Raw genomic sequence first — 22113 nt, 5'->3', positions numbered from 1 at the left:
AACACCAAGCTGTGACAACCGAAATGTCTCCAGACAATTGTCAAATGTTCTCTGGGGGCAAAAGTTGCCCAGGGCTGAGGACTGCTGTTCTATTCCATTCTCTATAATTCTGTCTCACACATGCCCCTTATCATGTGCTTCTGCCTATTCATTAAAAGAAAATAAGCCCACAATTTTGGTGATTGCCCAAAATTGTGTACAGCAGTGATCTGCACAATGGGATGCATACGAAGTGACCTATTGTGGTTCAGGAAGAAAATACTAGAACTTTCAGTTATATTTATTTTTAAACTTTTAATTTATCATGTTTATATTTGATCCTCCTGTGATGTATATGAAAGCATATAGTAAGTGGTGATTATAAACTGGTTGTTACAAAGTGTATAATATAGTATTAATATAGTGTTTAGTGTAGGTACATTATAGATACATAATATTATACATACATAATTGTACATGCACCTTCATAATTATGCCTATATATACATTATATGCATGTATGTAACATAGGTATGTATAAAGACATGATTTTATGTACAGGGTAGAGGCCAATGTCTAAAGTGTGCACCCAAAACCTTTTATGGGCTGGCCTCATCTTCTAGGTCTAGCTCCAGCTCCTCTGCCCCATGCACTCAGAACCACTGGGAAAGACATCGTGATCTTTACACCTTCCTACCCCAGTGTTTTGCAGATCTTGCTTCCCAGCTTGTCCTGTTACCTCCACTCATTCCTTCATCCAGGGACTTCTATGTCCATCTCAATGTCATCTTCTCTGAGAATCTTTCCCCACCCCTAACACAGTCTTCATTTCTTCCAATGCGCTTTTACATTCCCTTGTGCAAACATCATTCCTGCAGTTTAACACTACGTTGTACCTTCCCTGCTTCCATGAGGATTTGTCTTTCTTGCTACAGTATGAACTATTTGCGAGTTGCAGCCACATCTTATTTATCATTGGACACTCAGTCCTTAACATAGGGACTGGAAAGTAGTTGGTGCTCAATATCTTTATTGAAACACTTTCTTCAGTAAAGGGAAAAAGATCTTTAGTATTTGTCATAATTATTGAACATCTATATATTCTGGTAATCATAGGCTAATACATCAAATAAACATGAATAAAGCACACTGTTTTCTTCCATCTCTCAGTCCCATGGCAGACAACAGCAGACAACAGAGCAGCTGACCAGTGAAACACATTGAACTGAAATCGAAATTCCAGAGGGAATTTAATCACACTCCCCATATGAATCCATGCACCGCAAATCATGTTGCTCACAAAGCTGATACTGAGTCTTTGAATCAATACCACTTACAGCACTCCTGTGTTAATGCCACATTATTAGCATTTCCATGGACTGTGCCAAATATAGTCGCCCATCCACTAGTGTCTCCTGCGAAATGGTGATGAATATGTGTCAGTTATTCTATAATTCAAATATCAAATTACAAAACAAAAGTATAAGAAATTGATAATCAAATCAGTTAAAATCAGTTTAAGTAATTGAATGATAACATAGATGTAAGGGAGAAAAAGCTAGGCCAACATTTGGAGTTTTCCCCTTTTTTGAGGTTACAAATATTTCAAATGTGTGTATTGGAAAATATGGAATGGAAATAGATGACTATTTTACATATATATCCATCTTGAAAATGTTACTTGTTTCTAATGCTGACAGTTTAAATGTTTCATCTTTAATTTTGAAACCCTCAGAAGAAAATACAATCTGAATTGTTTTGTCATCTGCATATTGCTGCATATGTATATGTAGTTACGTACTTGATAGGTTTAATGACTAATAATAAAATATGTGTCACCTGACCTTCTTAATAAAGCAAAAGCAAAGTGCCTTTTAATAAAGACCATCTGTTTCTATGGAGTGAAATCATATTTTCTCAATGTGTCCGAGGACACAACATGCTTATTTGCCAAATTCCCTTCTCCTTTTCTGCAAGAAAATTCTACTCTTTTTAAAAGAGAAGACTGGTTCTGAAATATCATTTCTTCAATATTTGCTATTAAAATGGTAAGATACATATTATAATACACCATACTAAAGTTCATACAAATAGAAGGGTAAATTTAAATAGTTTTCCACAGGTCCCCTTTGATGCCTGAAACCTTTAACTCGTTTCTATTTTTTTTTTATTAATACCCACAATGGTTTTTCAAATGATTCTATTTGATGCCTTCACACAAATTATTTTTAATTTGCATTCAGAACACCCTCATGAGGTAGATAAACATGCAGGGTGTCTGATTCCCATGCAGTGGAGAGGGAATGCCAAACATTTGACTGACTTGCCTATTGGCATCCTGAGAGCTGCCCTCATCACTGAGCAGTGTTTGAGCACCTATGATATACTCTATTGTCTTAGGCTCTGGGGCCACCAAAACAAATAAGACACAAAGAAGAACTCTTCTCAAAAAGTTCATGTCTAGTGAAAGAAGTACAGTGAAGAGACAAGGCAGCCCTTAGTATGACTATACAGGTATAGCAGGATGCCGTGGAAACAGAGAGAAAAAATGCTTATCTTAGACCGGTGGGAGAGCTTCAGGGTAGGGAAGTGGGGCCAGGGAAGCCAAGTCTCTCAGGTGAAAAGGGGATGTGACCTGCATCCCAAAGAGGAGCATGAATGATCCACAGAAGGTGAGGATGGTAGGTTCCATGAGTAGGAAGCATGCATGAATACTCAAGGGCAGGAAAGCAGATTCTAGAGACAGACACCTGGCTTTTCTGGACGATGTTGTCTCACTTTGATTGCTAGTTGGGCAATTCCAAGGAAGGGTAGTTCTGTGTGGTAGAAGACACACAGGATTTTTTAAATTGCGGAGATCTGGGTTCTAGTGTCTACTCGCTCATTAGCTCAGTAACTGGACATGTCAACTTGGCATCAGCTTCTTCAAGTAAAAATATACTTCTTCAAGTAAAAATAGTATTATATTAGACAATATATACATTCCCAACATACAGATCTGAAATGGCCTGTAGGACTTTTGGTGATCTGGCCTCAGTCACCTCCTCACCCTCTATATCCTTGTTCACTCTGCTCAAGCCATACTGGCTTTTCTGTCCCACAAACATATTTTCTTATTTCACTGAGCCTCAGGGCCTTTGCACTTGCTCTTTTTTTGGTCTGAAACTCTGTTTCTCTACAACTTTTCATGGTTTGGTTCTCAATTCAAATGCTATCATCTCAGAGAGGTTTTCTCTGGTTGCATCTTTAAAATAGCCCTCCCTTCATGACACTTTCTATTCTATCATTTTGTTTTCTATTCTTTGTGGCACTTACCACTCTCTGAAATATTTATTATTTAAATAAGTATTAATATTTAAATACATTTCATTTACTTATGTACAGGTTTACAGTCCTCCTTGTTCACATTGCCCATGTGAACTCCTTGAGGGTAAGACCTCCTCTCCCTTAAGCCTGCTCTAGTTGGGTGAGTTGAACAGCCCCTGGCACATAGTGGGGACTCAATATAGATCTGTTCAATAAATCCATTCTCTAGACAGAGCCCATTCACACTTTATGAAAGGTATTCTTGTAGCTGAACCAAATTACCGAGCCAAAAAGAGGTAGTCCTAAGAAGACATTTAAAATTAGAATATGGGCATCCAAGTAGATTTCAAACTATGACTTTAATTTTTATCAATTTTATATTTCTGATTTAAGCAACTTCTACCTGTGAAGATTCTGGTCATCTCACAAATAAATTTGGGGCGCAATTATTTGTGTTACAGTAGGATTCCCTGGAGAATACCAAATCATCTCTTTCCTTTCAGGACAATTATTATTTGGTCCACGCACACTCTGAGGGCATTCACAAGGGGAGGTGGGCATCTGGAGCTGAGTGGGGAAACTCACCACAGTTGTCCTCATCAGCCCCATTCCCACAGTCATCCACACCATCACAGTGAAAAGCACGGGGTAAGCACTTGGTAAGATTCCCACAGGGAAAGTATCCTTTTTGGCACAAAGGAGTGATTGTACTGCCTTCAGTCAGTGGAAAATCTATGCAAAAGAGGGGACAGAAATATTGTTAATAGGGCTAAACTCTTTTCATGGCATCCCGTTTAAAAGAACCCTAAAAGTTGAGTTTGTCTGATGTTATTATTCCCAGCACACAATTTCTTTGAATAATATTCTTAATTATAACATTCTAAACAATCATGGTCATATCTAACCCCAGCTGTATCAACAATGGGACCAACGTTCATTTTGAACTAATTTCAGGAAGGCAGTAGTAAATAAAACTAAAGTAATTTGTCTTACTTTCATGTGAAATCAAAGAGTTGTCCACTCTTGGAAACAGAAACGTAAAGCCATGAGCTAACAGAATTAAATAGAAGGATTTATTTACTTTTTAATCCTTTATGAGAAGGAGTTGAGGTGACATAATAAAAACATACATGCAAAAGGACAGCTTAAGAGTGAATTAGAGAGAAATCTAGAACTACATTTGAATAGGGAGATATAATGGTAAGTAATGACACGTAACACTCACTGAACTTACTGTGTCCCAGGACAATTGCCCAAGGGGTTTAGCTCAGTCATTCCTTCTACCACTATGTATGGGTGATATTTTCCTTTGTGTTTCAGGTGTAAGGAACTTAAGTGCTGTCATCAGTTTAGAAAGACATAGAAGGTTTGTTCTCTGTCCTTCTGCTATATTAAAAAGTGTGATATCACCAGTCCAAGGGAGCTCCTGGCCTTGATGCCAACCTTCAGTGGCAGAGATAGGAACACCTTGCTAATGCTCCTTGCTCTCTTCAATTAGTTATAATGAACCACAGTCATGACTGAGTGCCTCTCTTTCAGTCAATTTTTGTGAAGTTTTGTCTTGCATTCCTTTTAAAAAAATACATGACTTCCACAATTATACTAGAGTATTTGCAGAAAGCATCTCTTTATTTTCTGGAAAGTACTCTTTTGAAATTCAAAGAATGTCTCTTACATCTAAATTTCTGAAATGTTTTGGTCATCCTATCCACAGAGTAATTTTCTCAAAGTTAATTACATTCTTTTTTATTCCTTTTTTATTTTCTCATTCGACTTAGCCACTGTTCAGCTTTTGTCCTCTCTTATGTTCCCTGCACAAGGAGGCTATTTTTAATCCGCCCTTGAAGAGAACTTACGCCCCTTGAAATGCAGCTTCCTGCTTTAATTGATATCTTCATAACACAATGTATGGGGAGAGAGGATATGAGAACTAAATTGTCTTTCATAGGGAGGAGGTTCATAAAAAATAGTTTAACATCTTAGAAAACACATAATATTTGGTATGTCTTTGTTCACTTTGTCTAATTTTCACTTCCCTTTAATAAGTACACAGAGAGACACAAAGAGAAGCTGGCCCTCCTGGGGGACAGCTGGACATACCAATGCAGACTCTACTCCAGACGCTGCTGCTGCTCCATCCGCTACGCCTTCCCTAGATGGGGAGGGTGGCTCTTGGATGCTTTGCTACACATTGGATTTTTGTTCTTACCAAAGCAAAAAATACTTGTTTTGCTGTTGTTGCAGTGGTCGATGAGTGATTTACTCTTAGCCAGTTGGCATAAGACCAGTCAGGTCTGACTGTTTCAGGGAAATTCTGCTGCATGGCTCTGGGAGTTGGCTTCTTAAGCCTATTCACACAGGGAAAGGTGTACTGAGTCACATATTTTTAAGTCTCTCCTTTCTTGTAAACATTTCTGAGGAGGGAAGATTTATAAAAAACTAGTAGTCCTCCTGTGTTTGGAATGTAGATGACTGAGAGTCAATATATCTTAGTGAAGCAGCTTTGAAATTTTTTATGATACTAACTCACAGACATGTATTTAGTGTCACAATTCAGCATACAAACAGACTCACACTGAAAATAAAATTTCTTGACATATAACTTGCTTTTTACTTTGTGGGATATACTCTGATCATTGGTATTCTATCTTACTCACATTTGGGATTACAAGCCACTAAACTGATCTCATGATCCACTAATGGTATATGACAAATATTCATTCGTGATGAAGTACTCTGGGGACCATCAGACCTGCCTAGACTGGAATTTTCTCTGCCACTCACTAGACTTCAAGCAAACTACTTAAGCTCAAAATTTAGTTTCCTCATATTTAAAATAAAGTTCATGTAATATCCTCCCTCTGGATGTGTTTCAGGAGCTAGATAAGCTAATGCTTATGAAGTACTAGAGAGTGCCTGGCCCATAATAAGCCCTCAGTTAATGTTGGTATGAGGGCAATTTCAACACAGAGCAAGAAAATAGGACTTTAAGAAAGAAACTCTAAAGTAGAAAGAAAGCTTGCTGTGCCTTAGCATTGAAGAATTTTTTATGTGATTTCTAAGAAAAAAATAACAGGGACCAAACGAAAGCTTCCCCTACTTCCTCAGGTTTTTCTATTTGAAAATCCATATGACATATATGGTTTCTATTTTAAGCAGCCTCAAATCACTTTGAAAGCTAACAGGGAGTTGTAAGTGTCAGAAAGGCAATGAAAATGCCCTTACAACCTCATAATAATAGTATACTCTTAATGACCTAGTAAAGATGATTAGACATTTCATTAAAGACAATTTTGAAATAGAAAGCTAAGACATTTTGAAGGCAATATATTGTGTTCCCTTGGGGGTTTACCGTGAAGGTAACCTTGAATTCCTTGCGGGCTGAACCTAACTAAGATCCATCTCCCAGATGCAGATTCAGAGCAAGATAAGTAATCAACTGTCACAGACAAGAGGGAAAAACCTTATTTCCCTGTCCCTGGAAGGAAAATGGAATACATCTGGCAAGTTAAGGTGAGGAAAGGGGAAGGGAGAGACTAACCATGTGCAAACTGAACTTATCATTACATTCCTCTTAGCCCCTATTTTGCACTCAAAAATGGCATCTTCCTGAAGACATTCTCAAGGTATAAATTTTATGTGGAAGGAAAATAAATAAATGAAATCTATTTCTTATGCCGTCCCTTCTGTATTCTAAATCCCTTTTGTTGAAGTGCCTGGTGCTTACTTGATGCTCAGTCATTTTTTTAATGAATGAATGAATAAATGAATAAATGGATCATTTAGGGATAAAAAGAATTGAAGGAAGAGCTCTTTTCAAGATTTAAACTTCCCAAAATTGCAAGCTTGTATTTTTATTTTAATAACAAAAATATTGTTTAGTTTTCCAAGTACTCCATTTATTATTTTTTCCTGCTCATTATATAATTTAAAATAATTAAGAATTCCTGCAGTATTTGGCACATACTGAAAAAGAATCAATAGCAGTCTGTAGAAAGCATATTCTGCCATCTAGTCTTCCTGCCATCTGTGGAAGTGGAAAGAGATAAGTTTTTATTGAAACTTGGGGATTATTAAAATGGAGGATGCCTACATAAAAGCTATGTTGATAGCTTCTGCAGCGATTTCTATGGGACCCTTGCCAAACACACAGCTGAGGGGAGGTTCGAACATGTGAGAGAAAATTGCTCAGTGAGTGCTTCTTCTCTCTTCTGGTCAATATTCTGGACATGTCCGTGAAAAGAGCTTTTTAAATGACTCCTTGATAGCCTTTTGAGGCCAACTGGACTGCTGCCCAAGACATTTTTTGTTGCCTGCCAACGCCTTCCTCGTGTTACTGGGAAACAACAGGTGAAAATGCTTTTTTAGGCCCTCAGTTTAAGAATCCATGGAGATGTGCAAGTCCCTCTTTGTTTTCTCTGATTCTTTGCCAATAATAGTCCTGTGTGAAGCTGAAGAAAGCACTTTTCCCTTCAACCTGGTGTTCTGGCTGAGATTCTTTCCACACTAACACCAGGGATGACAGCTCTACAGTCTCAGGGGGAATATACAGGATCCCGGCCAATGAGGCCATTTCCCAGAATGCTCCACTCCTAGTGGAGTTCAATTCAGATGCAGATGATGCCTCTGCTATTGACTGAAGAGCCTGCTACTCTTTCCTCTAAAGAGAGGCAGCACCAGGAGAAACAGTTATTCCACATGCAGAAATGTTAACAGTGCCTTCGATGTGCTAGGTCATTAGGGTAGACAACGCCTAATCCTACCTAGAGCTGAGGTGCTAGGATGTCTAAGAGAAGCATCAACTCTGTTCACGATGCAAAGCAAAAGCAAATCCAGCTCAGTCACTGAATCCACCTTCTAGAAGCCCTCCTATTTCTAGGAAGAGTCTGAGCATCATAAAAGCCCACTCTTGTGGGATGGATGATTTATTGTTTGGTGGTAACAAGTAAAGTCTTTCTAAAAAACTTTTATGCTAAGGTGAGTGGGCAGAAATTGGCCTCTTGTTTGTTGTTTTTTTTTTTTTAACTTAGAAATCTTATGTTTTTATGCCTCTGTGTGGTCCTCCCTTCCCTGACAGTATTGTGTGACCATATCAACCAGGTTGTATAGGATTCAATCCAGTTTTATTTACACATTTACCCACCTACTTTTCATTTTAAAGACTGCTGCCTTAACAGAGTTTCTCTAAGCTTCTATCTCTGACATGTTCTTCTGGGACAAACCAACCATCTCAGCCTGCGCAAGTCCCTCAGGATTCTATTCACAGATGTTCTGCAGAAACTACCACCCCATCTCCCTCTGAAGATGATTGTCCAATGTTTGAACAAACAGATTGGGGGAAATGATGAGAAACCAGGTGGAACAGAGTATAAGCTCAACAGATGTTTAAATTAGAAAACAAGAGAACTTCAAATTGCCAGTATCACCATCAACAAGGATGGATCTCAGACCCATGTTTTCCTTCGCTGGGTGCCTTTATGTGGCTTATGAACTAAATGTTGTGTCCCTTAATGGGTTATAAAAGATATAAAGACAACAGGAAGACTTCTCTTCCAAAAATATCTCAGCTACTCACCATTAAACTGCTTAAACCTCACCTTAAGGATGAATTCTTTTAAGTTAAAATATTGTCTTTTAGTATTTAGATACCTAACTTGTTCTTCATGAGTTTGAGAGACTTTTCTTCTTAAAACCTGCCTGAGCACAATGCACTCGGAGAATGATCACCGTGGTGGATGAGAGGCAGAAGAACATGGAAAGAGTGCTTGTGAAAGTGAAGCCTGATGGAAACTTGGCATGAGAAGTGTGGAAGGGAGTGAGGGTGGCTCCCTTTCCCTTCTCTTGCTCTTCCAATTCACCCCCAGTCTGCTGACTGTTCTGTCAAGGGAATTTCATCAGCTCTTCCTCCTGTTGCTGGTAATTCTCCACAATTCTAGTTCCACTGACTTACAGATTTACCTACATACAAAACTCTGCGTGTGCCTGGGCAGGATGTACCTCACATAAGCATGGGGCACCATTCACATAGACAGCTGGTATTGAGCCAATAGAAGCCAACAGTCCTAGACTGAGGCCCTAAGTGCTTCTTTGATGACAAAGGATGAAGATCTCCTTCCCCGCCTGTGCTGAAGTTGTTCATCTATGTTCTATATTCCACTTGACCTCATGTTCTCAGAATCTCACTCGTTAATTATCATCTTTTACTTCTATATTTTAATATCCCTGTTTCTCCACCATTTTTAAAAAGATTTTATTTATTTATTTGTCAGAGAGAGAGAGAGGGAGAGAACAGAAACAGGGGGAGCAGCAGTCTCCCTGCGGAGCAGAGAGCCATCCCAGGACCCTGAGATCATGATCTGAGCTGAAGGCAGACGGTTAACCGACTGAGGCACCCAGGTGTCCTTCTCCACTGGTTTTTAAATATTAATCTTATTCAATCAGATCTCACCTTCAAAACCAACCAACCAACCAGCCAATCAAGCAAACAAAATCAACCAACCCATCAACCCAAATTCTACTGTATCTGCAGCAGAACTGAGACCCACTTCTCTCTTCAAAATTAAATTTCTCAAAAATTCATACAAGTCAATGTCTCCACTTCTTCACCAACCTTTCTGTCTTCAACCCACAGTGTTTGGTCTTGGCCTTGATGCTCTGCTAAAAGTCTCCCATTGGAATCATGTCCTCTTTGTTATTAGAAGCAGTAGATATTTTATAGTCTTCCTCTTACTCAGTTCTCTGTAGCATTTGACACAGCCAACCACAGCCACCAGGCTGAAAACCTTTTTCTCATGGCTTTGTGATATCTCACTGCCCTGGTTTACTTCTGCTCCATATTCTCTAAAGCTCATATATCTCTATATATCTCATCTATATCTATATCTATATCTATATCTATATCTATATCTGTATAATCTATATCTATATCTCATTGATGCGTTGGCTCCTTTTTCTTTGTCAACACCCTAAAGATCATTGATAAGCATATGGTCAGAGACTTCTGAGACCATCAAGTCAATTAAAAAATTAAAAGGGACCTGCAACAAGTTACTAATATTTTAGTTTGTCAAATAAAAAAAAATTAAAACCCTAAATTACAATTAGGGTATTACAATAATGATTTATTAGAAAACAGCATTTTATCATTAAAAATTACACCAAAAAAATTACACACAAAAAAAGACAATCCTTTAAAGGAATACACTTAGCTTTATGAAAAAAAAAAAAAAACAAACTCATTTATTTATGCTTTTGGACTGGTAAAACTTTCATTCCTGATAGCAGAGGCCTGGAACATAGTGTTTGGAACTATGTGTGAGAAAATCGAATTTGGCAATGTTATTAGAATTCTTTAGAGAGCTTAGCCCTCTGGTCTATAACTCACAAATATTTTCATTCAGTCTGTCATTTGTCATTAATTTTGCTTATGACAGGGGATCCAGAGATGGATGTATCAAGTTCTGACTTTAAAATAAGTATGCAAACTAAAAATAGAAGGTAGCTTGCTTGATTTAATAAAAAATATCTGTAAGAACTGGTAGCATATAATATGCTTAATAATGGAATTTTGAAGGCTTTCCCTTTGAGACTGGGAACAGGACAGCAATGTTCACTATTTTTATATCTATTCAACACTGTAGTCAAGGACTTTAGCAAATGTAGTGAGACAGGCAAGTAAATTGATGGTTTAAATATTGGAAGAGAAGAAATACAACTGTATTTATGAATGATATGATTGTGAACATAAAAAACAAAAAAATTACTAGTATTAGTGAATTCAGCAAAGTTTCTGAAAATCAATGTCATTTCTCTATGTCAGCAACAAACAATTAGAAACAAAAATGTTCAAAAAATACCTTCTATTATAGTATCAACAGTGTTCTATATTTGGGGATAAATATGTAAAGTATGCCAAGTGACATTAAAGACACAAATAAATGGAGACTTAATATTTTAAAGATGTTAATTCTTCCCCCAATTGATCTACAGGTTCAAAGAAATTACAGTAAAAATCCAGGAGTGTGTATGTACATGCACATAGAAATGGATACATTGTTTCTAAAGGGCACATATTTCTAGAAGCTCAATAAGAGCCTGGTCAGTCTGGAAGAAGTGTGCAAAGCAAAAGGATTTATCTGTAAACTAAGACTTATTACGAGGCTACAATAATTTATGTAGTGTAATACTGGGGGGAAAGGGTGAACAATAGACAAATCGAATAGAATAGAAAGTTCTGAAAGAGACAGATGTGAACGTTTGATTTATGACCAAGTGGCACTGCAGAACAGCGGTAGGGGAAAGGTGTTTCTAGGTGGATTATATTTAAATATTAAAGGTAAACCAATAGACTTTCTGGAAGATAAGAAGGGAAAAGTCTTTATGGCTTTGGGGTAGAGATTTTAAGGAGACTACAATAAAACAAATGAACAAACAAACAAAAAACCAGAAAAGAAACAAAAGCATTAATCATAAAGGAAAAGAGACCCGAATTAGACTATATTAAAAGTAAGAAGGTCTGTTGCAAAAAAATGAAAAAAGATATCATTAAGAAAGTGTAAAGGCAAGCTACAGAGTAGAAGATGGTTCAGAAAATTTGTAATTAGAATATACATATGTGTGAGTGTGAGTGTATGTGAGTATGTGTATGGGGGGCAGGGAAAGGGAATTCCTATAAATTAATGAGTAGAAGAGAGTAAATAGAAAATGGGCAAGAAACTGAAGAGACATGTAACAAAAGCGTATACACAAATGGCCAAAAAACATTTGGAAAACCATTAAATCTAATTAGTACGTAGGGAAATGCAAATTAAAACTATAATCTATCACCACAGACTACCAGTATGACTCTAATGTTAAAAACCACTGATTCTATACTATTTAGCGAGGATGTGCGGCTATGCAAACTCTCATGCCCCAATGGGGTGTTCCTTGGAGCAAGGGTTTGGGAAACCATCTGTCATTATCCGCTAAACTCAATGCCTTGAAAGCCTGATGAGTCAGCAGTTTTATTTCCGGGCATGTGCCCAGAGAAATGCACACACCTGTGTGCCCAGAGACTCAGACAATACTCACAGAAGCATTCTTCATAACAACCTCAAACTGGAAGCAAACCCAAATGTCCTCAAAAATAAAATAGATAAAAATTGTGGTGTGTTCATTAATGGTATATAATATAGTATTGAGGGGTGCCTGGAGGCTCAGTGGGTTAAGCCAATGCCTTCGGCTCAGGTCATGATCTTGGTGTCCTGGGATTGAGCCCCGCCTTGGGCTCTCTCCTCAGTGGGGAGCCTGCTTTCCCCTCTCTCTCTGTCTGCCTCTCTGCCTGCTTGTGATCTCTGTCAAATAAATAAAATCTTAAAAAAAAAATATATATATATATATGTATATATATATATAGTATTTTTTTTAAAGACTTGTGATCTACAGAACTGTAGGAAAATCAATTTATGTTGTGTGGGGTTTTTTTGTTTGTTTGTTTAGATTTTATTTATTTATTTGACAGAGAGATAGAGAGCAGAAGTAGGCAGAACAGCAGGCAGAGGGAGAGGGAGAAGTAGGCTCCCTGCCAAGCAGGGAGAGTCTGATGCGGGGCTCGATTCCAGACCCTGGGATCATGACTTGAGCCGAAGGCAGAAGTTTTAACCCACTGAACCACCCAGGTGCCCCTGTTTTGGCATTTTATTTTATTTTAAAGATTTTATTTATTTATCAGAGAGAGAGAGGGAGAGCGAGCGAGCACAGGCGGACAGAATGGCAGGCAGAGGCAGAGGGAGAAGCAGGCTTCCTGCCGAGCAAGGAGCCCGATGTGGGACTTGATTCCAGGACGCTGGGATCATGACCTGAGCGGAAGGCAGCTGCTTAACCTACTGAGCCACCCAGGTGGAGGCGCCCCCCTATGTTGGCATTTTAAAAAAGCTTTTATTTATTTATTTGAGAGAGAGAGAGAGAATGAGAAGGGAGAGTGCAGAGGGAGAGGGAGACGCAGGCTCCCCGCTGAGCAGGGAGCCCCACAGGGGCTCTGTCCCAGGATCCTGTTCCAGGGATCCTGTTCCAGGATCCTGGCTCACTGACTGAGCCACCCAGGAGTCCCATATGTTGGCATTTTTGCTTAAGTTATGTACCATTGAAAGGGAGAGGTGGTTAGTTTCTCCTGATTTCCAGGTAGATTCTATGTAGGTGGAGGTAAGGTGGCCCACACTGACTTATAGTATATGCTCTATGTCTGGGAGTCAGGTTATAGCACAAATAATTTCCTCATGCTTTCCTCTTTACAAAACTCTTGCAGTTCACTCATACAATGGATAAACATCACATTGCATTTGAAAAACCCTGTGCTCTTTGTGAGGGCCACTTATTTTTCCAAGTAGATAATTTTAATGGTAGTTATAGCAAGAGTGGCATTTATAAGTGGAAGTAGGAAAAAGCCAATAAAGGACTAGTTTCTGAGCAAAGGAACAGAATTCTTCACCAACACTCAGCATGGAGTATTATCCCTTTCCTGACTATAAGTAAGTTTACCTAAAGACTCTCTTATCTCACTCTCAGAATTTAAGACTTTTGAGGGCATATTTTTGCAGTAGCCCACCATGGAAGAATGGAAGTGAATCAATATCCTTTGAATTTCTTATATTTTGTGAATTTACATGAAAGAGAATTAAGAGTAGAAATATCTACAATAATAGATAAACTATTTTTAGCCTATGTGGTTGAGCCTGAAAATCTCAGACAAACGGGTGAGTATGAAAGAGACACAGATGTGGGTGGGGGGAGGGCAGAGGAGTGAGGAGAGGGCCTGAATTCGCACTCTTGTCCTGCGATAGGCAAATGACTCTCTGGCATCCGCTGACTGGACCATAATCAAACAAACAAACAAAAAAAATGGGTAATGAAAACCAGGGGACGAAATAAAAAGAGGATCTCACTCTAAATCAGAAGAGATGCCTCCCTAGTCATTTTGTCATGGATTGACAGATTCTTCCAAAAAAAAAAAAAAAAAAAAAAAAAGGGAGTGGTGATTAACATCAGGACTACCTCATTGTTAAATGTGCAAATCATTTATATATTTTTTTTCTACCCACTAAGAGGCTGTATATTGATCATTAGACAATATGGGTTCAGCTATTCCCTTGCTAAATATTTAATTTGTTCATATAATTCTCAAAATTAAGAAAATTTCAAGTAGAATTAATATGTTACATCATGCAGTGAACCCAATTAGCAGCCTGATATGCACAAGGAGTATAGCCAGGAATCAGCATCTCTTCTTGGAAAAAAGCCTACTTCTATTTTGATGGGCTAACTGTAAGAGCAGTGTTTCTAGAGATGTTATCCATAAGACAAATTTATCAGATCACCTGGCCTGATTCTGTACAGTGCAGAGTCCTGTCCCCTAGCCTAGACCTCCAGAATCTACTGGGGGCGGAATCCTAGAATCTATTCCCTTAACATCACCACAAGTGGTATTTAGAAACCCAGCAGATATAATGATATTATGGCTGAGGCTAAGAGATTATTTGGTATGCTGAAGGCAAGGCTGGTAAAGGATAAGGCAGTGACTCGAACACAGTTCTGCTAACCCTGTCTAGCCTCCTTGCCACACTGCTACCTCCCCTACCCTAAATCTTAAATTCGTATGGCACTTCATTTTAGTACTCCAAATCTCTGGTTTGTGAGCCTATCAGTGTCCATTTTCTGATAAAGCAAAATCGGAAGAATGAAAACTACCTTCTTTTCTGAGCTTCTGCATCAAGGTGTTCTGATATGAGCAAGTTCTGAATATGCTCTCCACAACTTTTCCATAGGCACAAAAAAGATTGATACTATGTTTCTTCATTAAAACATAAAGCTCATAGCAGAGAGGACTCTCCACAAATACAAACAAAGCAAAAGCCACGGAGCTAGCACCATAGGTGGGACTAGGCCTGGGCACGAAAACCCTTTGTGATAGGGACTGAATGCAGCCTGGGCCAACAGGTGCATGGACCTACAGGGCCGAGATCCCGATGATGAATGGGGGATGACCACCCAAGGTTGTGAATTGGAAATCTCCCTGCCCATGCCAGCAGCGAAAGAAGCAGTAGTGCTTTGCAAACTGAACACAAAAGATTCGAAACTGGTAAAATCCCCAGGATTCAAACATAAACTAATCTCAGATCTGAACACTTCAGTGGGTGATGTCGAAGCGATGATGGGATCCCTCCGAGGGAGAGGCATGCAGGAGGAAAGTCCCTCTGACTTTATGAAAATGTCCAGGGCTTCAGAAAAGGGAGGATTCATCCCCGGGGAATTAGATGATAGTATTTTAAAAAGAAGTGTAAATCTGTATGATTAAAATTCTCAAAGAAATAATGGAAGGAAAAATATAATGAGGTAGGAGTGGAAGTTTATAAAACCAGAACAGACAGATTTAAATACAGTTGGAATTATTGAAATGGAAAATATCATCACCAAACATTTTTTAAAAAATCTGAACAGATTGAGTAAAAAATAAACTGGAATTACAGGAAGGAAGAAATAGTTAAAATGATCTCTCTCTTATGGTTTGTGACTCTTAATCTCACAACAAACTGAGGGTTGCCGGGGGGAGGGGGTTTGGGAGAAGGGGGTGGGATTATGGACATTGGGGAGGGTATGTGATTTGGTGAGTGCTGTGAAGTGTGTAAACCTGGTGATTCACAGACCTATACCCCTGGGGATAAAAATATATGTTTATAAAAAATAAAAAATTAAAAAAAAAAAAAAAAAAAAAAAAAAAATGGGTAAATATGAATAATGTGATTTCTATGTATGTAATGTATATATGCATGCATTATATATGTACACACACATATGTGTGCATATATATTTCAAAATGTTACTAAATATTAGTTCTGGTGATTGGATTATAGAACACTAATTGGAACTTTTTCGTGCTTTTCTGTATTTATCAATGCTTTCAAAATAGTAGCTATTTTTTGTAATAAAAAAGAAACAATAAAAAAAAAAAAAAAAAAAAAAAAAAAAAGCACAGAAGACAAGGAAACTACTACAGATTGGAAGAGACTAGAGAGTAAAAAATTAATGGATGTGGGATGCTGGACAGAATCCTTGAACAGAAAAAGGACATTTGTGGAAAAGTAAGTGAAACTCAAATAATGTGTGAAGCTTAGTTAATAGTATTGTGCTGATGTTCATTTCCTAGTTTTGAAAAATATACCATGGTCACATCAGATGCTAATATTAGGGGAATCTGGGTAAGAAGTCTATGGGAAATCAGTACTATTTCTGCAACTTTTTCATAATCAAAAAATTAACTCAAATAAAAAGGGGTTTTTTTAAGGTTTAAAAAAAAAAATGATCTCTCTCTTTCATTGAACACTTATTCTAATAATACAGAACTTCCCTGGGGAAAGAAAATAGTCATATAGCACTGGGGAGAGTCATGTGGCATGGGACAGTTGGTAATCTGAATAGGGTGATCGTGAGTACAGATTTTTAACACCTTAAAAGAAACCCAATTGGTGAAACATTTATTTGAGAATTTATAATTTGCTTTAGAATCTAGAAAGTTAATATGATGCATATGCTATAAATGAGATAACATTCCCTGCTGGGTGTGGGGCAAAATCATATGATCAAACACATATTTAAATTCACGAAATATAAGAACTCACATTTATCTGTATCACAATGTGTGAAATTTTTCAATAAAATGATAAGTGAAGAGTCTATATGGCTTACGATCAATTTTGACAAAAGAGTTTATATCCTCCGTTTTCAGAGCTTTCTGGATTTCAGAATTGTCAGGCAATTACCATGGACCTAAAACACGAGTGCACGGTGGGGTTGAAGTTATAAGGAGACACGATATGTATAAGGAATGAGCTTGTGTTGGGACACGTGCTCTAGCAATGTGAGCCAAAGAAATGAGGACCGCCGACCAGGCCAGGAGCCACTGGGACCAGCCACAAACAACAGCAAGGAGACAAGGGCCTCCGAGGGGGACAAGACAGATACAGGAAGTTCTGGGCAGGAAGCTCAAGAGCGACAGGAGGCCATGAGAGGTGAGGCATGCTTGAGGAAGGAGGAAATGGAATGGCAGATGGATTCCAAGGGGAGATGACCAGACAGATGCTAACAATCAAAGCAGAGTAGGTATAGGAATTAGGGGGCTTGAGCTATGGAAAGCGGGAAGCTTGAGTCTGAGAAGGTAAGAGCTCCAAGAACAAAAGAGTTGAAAAGTGGAGGCAGCAAGATGAGAGAGAAGAGGTTTCAGAGGCCAGGAGGCTTGGAGGAGACCACAGTGAGAGGCCGAGCTGGAGAAATGACAGCAAGAGAGGCTGCGCAGGCATCTGAGATGGGTGTGTGCAGAGGTGAGGAGAAGAGGGGGTAAATGTGGTGGGAGGCGAATCTAAGCAAGGGTCTGCTGTGGGACTGCAGGAGATGGGGGGGGGGCCCTTTTGGGAAAGAGAGAGGTGTAAGCAAGAACAGAGGTAAGGACAGAAGCCAGAAGAACAGTGGAGAGAAGGAGCAGCATAAGACAAGTGGTCTACCATTTTATCAATAAAGCCAATTCCTCATTTGAAATTGCTTTCTAATCTTATGATGTTCAAAAATTTATTTAGTCACAGGAGCATAAATAAATCAGTTTACTTTGATTGGAAGACACTCTTCTGAAGTATTTAACACGGTTGAAATGATTGCAAATTTAATTTTTTTCTGCACATACCCAATGACTGGAAGTATGGAGTGAGAAACTGATGAGTGTGAATAAAGCATAGAAGACAGGTTTTTTTTTTTTTTTCATTTTCAGATAATTCATGTAAAACAAGCACATTAATTTTTTTCTGATGAATGTTAAATTATATATTAACCAAACAAATAAAAAGTAAACCAAGCCACTTTGGGCTCTTAAATACTATACATGGATGTAGAAATATATATATAGTATAAATATATGTATAAATATAAATACTAATATATATAAGTATATTTATCTATAGTATTAATATGTATTCCAGAAAATGTTGTGCATTTATCATTATATAATTATGTATGCAAAAGCTATTCTTAGTTAACTGAATTTTATTCAGGCCACAGTTTTCTAGGTAGGATAAAAGTGTAGCATATTTCAATACTAACTTATTTGAAGGCATACCAACCTTTTCCTCTAAAATCCAGGCAGCAGCCAATTTTGTTAGTTCTAGTAAGAGTCCTTAAAACTCCTAACATATCTGGTCATATTTGTTTGTAATAAGATGAACAAATGAATAACGTCTGGTCCAGGGTGTATTTACTTAGTGCCTTTAGAGAGAACATATCTCAAATAGCTTTCCCTTCTGGGCTTCTGATATTTTCCCTCCTGGCTCACAGTGGGTTCCTTTCAGCCTTCAAGCAGGTGAGTTTCTTTTTCATTAGTGGTGCCTCGTTAGCCTCTCTGTATGACTGGCTTGCAGTATAATTGATTTTCACAGCTCCCAGCAGCATGATGTAATTGTGTGAAATTAAAATTTAGTTGAAAACCTTTTCTGAAGTCACAGCAACCAATCAGAAGTGACGTTACTTGGAAAAGAAGCCTCCAAGCTGAGCTTTGAATTTGTCCACTAGGGGGCAGTCAAATACTGCTCACTTCAAAATACTGTTCGGACCCTATTTCCACTGACTCCGTATTTTGAAGGTTTGCAAGTTACTTAAGTAGCAACTGGTAGTTCCCGAGTAGCATTGTAGGCATTCATGCTATTAATTTCCCACAGAAGCCCGGACTTTTTGGTTGGTAATATTGTCCATAATTAGTCCACAAAAAACTTTTTTTGAGGAGGAGGTGGTTTGAGGCTGGTTAATAAGGATACCCAGTGAATAAATTGATAAAATACATGTATGGAGTTATAAGAGGATATGTTATCTTTACTTAACAGTTAATGTCTGTAGCTTAAGTTAGTCAGTTTCATTCATCCCTTAGGCATTCAAGGGTGATCCTAGCCAGAAGAGAAAAGATAATAGCAAAATGTCTACATTTTACTTTTGTTTAGCTGTGGCCTAAGAATCTATCGCAAATATTTAAGTAAATTTAAGAAGCAGTCTGTGCTCTTACATAATTCTGAATGACTTTTCTTTATTATAGCCTAACTGCTTTATCTATCTATAATTTTATTGTGAAAAAGAAGGTTCACTAATTATGTAACAAGTGATTATTATTTTTATAAAAAGGAGTAAGATATCAAAGCATTAGTATGTCTAATTTTGAAAATAAATAACTTTAAATATAAAGGGTTAAATTGGCAATTAAAAGTAATGTAAAATCAGAAAATGAAAATTTCCAGGGAATTACAATTGAAATTACAATTGAAATATTTATTAGGGTGGTACTACGGATCTGAAATACGGCATATACTTAGAAATAAAACCCCAAATCATCTGTTTAAAATTTCTTTCCTTCTTTTTTTTAAAGAATACCATTACATTATGGTCAACCTTAAAACATTATTTCAGGAATAGATGTTTTTCATCCCAAAGATTTTGTTTTTCAAAATCAATTAAATGCATTACCACAAGCAAAAGCAGAACTATAGTAAAATTGGTTAACTATAGTTGCAATCCCTGTACAGTTAAGAATTAAGGGCACAGATGACCTCTATAAAGTGTTTTGGATCCAAGAACCTATTTCTTAACTTCTATTCTTAAAAATCATACTAAATGGAATATTACAAATGTACATAAGATATGAACCAAAGGAAGACCTTAAATCAAAGAAATGGACTGCTTTCTACAACAGTACTTCATGTCAAGTGAATTCATATATTCTTTCTCTTTAAGAAACACGTAAGATCACACTTAAATGATAACTTATGTTTTCATAGAAAAGAGTTTAAATTCCAAAATAAAAATCATGTATTAAAATAATATTTTAAAATAATTTCAAACAAAATTTTAATATTTCAAATTCAAACTAAATTTAATATTTTAAAAATATTTTATTTGTTAGTTTGTAAATAACTGCTCATAAGTACTGCATTTTATTTCGAGATTATAAATGTTCAGTTGAGTTCATTTTTGAGTTTATTAAAAACCTATAACAAATTTCTCAGAAAATAAAAATAATTTCAAATTCTTTTACTCTCAGTTTTATCAAAATTCTTTAAGAAAAACTATGAACTTAAACAGATATTTTGAATAATAATAATAATAAAACTCACATGCCGTGGATCTTATATAGAGATATAAGTGTACAAGCTTATAACAAAACAAGTCTATATTTTTCTTTAAAAATATGTGAAGATTAATTTTTTTTCTTAACTTTACAAGAAAAATACCACTAACTTGAAAATTACCAGCTTGGCTGAAATAAAAATCTTTAAAAATCAAGAACAGTAAAGAGAATTATCTAAATAGGTATACTTTTGTACATTTTAAATGATTTTATTTTATATAGGTTGGTCCTTATGGAGAGCTTCTGATTTTTAGATTTATCTGTGGCTTTCATTTTTTTTTTTTTTTTTTTGCAGTTCCCAGTTTAACTATGTTAACAACGAAACATAGCAACTAACAGTTACATGCATTTTATGAAGCTATTTCAACAGGTTGAAGTTTCATAAGGCAACATTTTAATTTATTAATTTGTCATCCTTTTGTTACAAATACTAAAAATTATTTTCTCCATTATAACTGACATGTTCAACATTGTTTTTTAAAGATGTTTTATCTACGATTTTAGTAACACATAAAAGCAAGTTTCCATGAAAAATTTGTTGCTAGGATGGGACTATAAGCAATTAGTGATCATGACAATGATCGTGTAAACTAGATGTCTATTTCTCAAACACTGCACCGAGTCTATTATAAATATGTTAGAACTAAATAGAAATATTCTATTTCCTATTCTTTTGGAATTGCACTCATTTAAGCGAGAAAGTAGCAGCCTTACCTTTGATATCTATCAGGACGATGAAATGAAGGAGAAGGAACATTGCAATCAGTCTGAGGCTGAAGAGATGTTTAATACCAGAAAAATAACAATAGGTTTACAGCAATTGAAGTATTGGATGTATCCTCCTTATACCTCCGAAGGAGTTCTGATATAGTAACTTCTGTCCTCCCATGTGTCTGAGCATGCTCACAGCTAGAACCTTACTGGCATGAGGGGAGACAGTCTTGTCACTAGCAGCCTATCTTTTTCACTCTTTCTTTTCTGTTTCATTTTATTTTAAACCTACAGTTGTATTCTTGGTCGTTATTTCATTATAGGATGGACAGAGAGGCACAAAGAAGACTTTGGAATTGTTAGATAGGAAACATTTTATTTAAATCATGTAAGAATTGTTTCCCCTCAAAGCATGTAGTGCAATTTGCTCTTACTTAAAATCCAAACATACACAGTTCTTACATACGAAGGGATATAGATTTTCACTGATTAGGTGAGGAAACTACGAATATGTTTTTTAACGCAAGAAACAAATGACAAAAAGCTACTTACTGACTAATACACAGAGAATACCTATGCAAGTGTACTTAAATGTTTTCAAATAATATACAGAAAGATAGTAATAATGAAAATATATGGCCTTGGGTTTAATAGTCACTGTAAAACACTTGCACAATATTTTAAACATTTACTTCTTCTATAACCATATTCCTTTTTTGAAGTGGATAATTTTATTCTTGCCTTCAATTCTTGTTGAACGCCTATTAGAAAACATGAATTACAGCTTAGTTCTTACATCCTGAGAGCGGCTTCTAACACAGCAGAGTTAGTGCAAGTTCAAGTATAGGAAGGGAATTTTGGTCGATTCTAACATTATCAGAAAGACTTCTACACAAGTTTGTTGTAGGATTTTGTTCTCAGAGTATATGTTT

The 22113-nt window shown here is 36.9% G+C and overlaps 1 protein-coding gene across 1 annotated transcript in view; it reads right to left on the bottom strand.

Annotated features, from left to right (window-relative positions):
• RXFP2 (relaxin family peptide receptor 2) overlaps positions 1 to 21260 on the bottom strand; it is a gene marked incomplete at its 5' end in the record, with an annotated part of 58737 nt that extends 37477 nt beyond the window's left edge. The window contains 3 exons of the mRNA XM_013044885.2: positions 1317 to 1394; positions 3871 to 4017; positions 21185 to 21260. Coding sequence (XP_012900339.2) covers positions 1317 to 1394; positions 3871 to 4017; positions 21185 to 21260 — 301 coding nt within the window. The remainder of the gene's footprint in view (positions 1 to 1316; positions 1395 to 3870; positions 4018 to 21184) is intronic.
• Positions 21261 to 22113: the final 853 nt, after the last annotated feature.

The sequence above is a fragment of the Mustela putorius genome, unplaced genomic scaffold (assembly GCF_011764305.1).
Source record: "Mustela putorius furo isolate JIRA1106 unplaced genomic scaffold, ASM1176430v1.1 tig00003942_pilon_pilon_pilon, whole genome shotgun sequence".
NCBI classification, from domain to species: Eukaryota; Metazoa; Chordata; class Mammalia; order Carnivora; family Mustelidae; genus Mustela; species Mustela putorius.
Note: the sequence above shows the minus strand (reverse complement) of the source record. Positions and strands in the feature narration are given on the sequence as shown.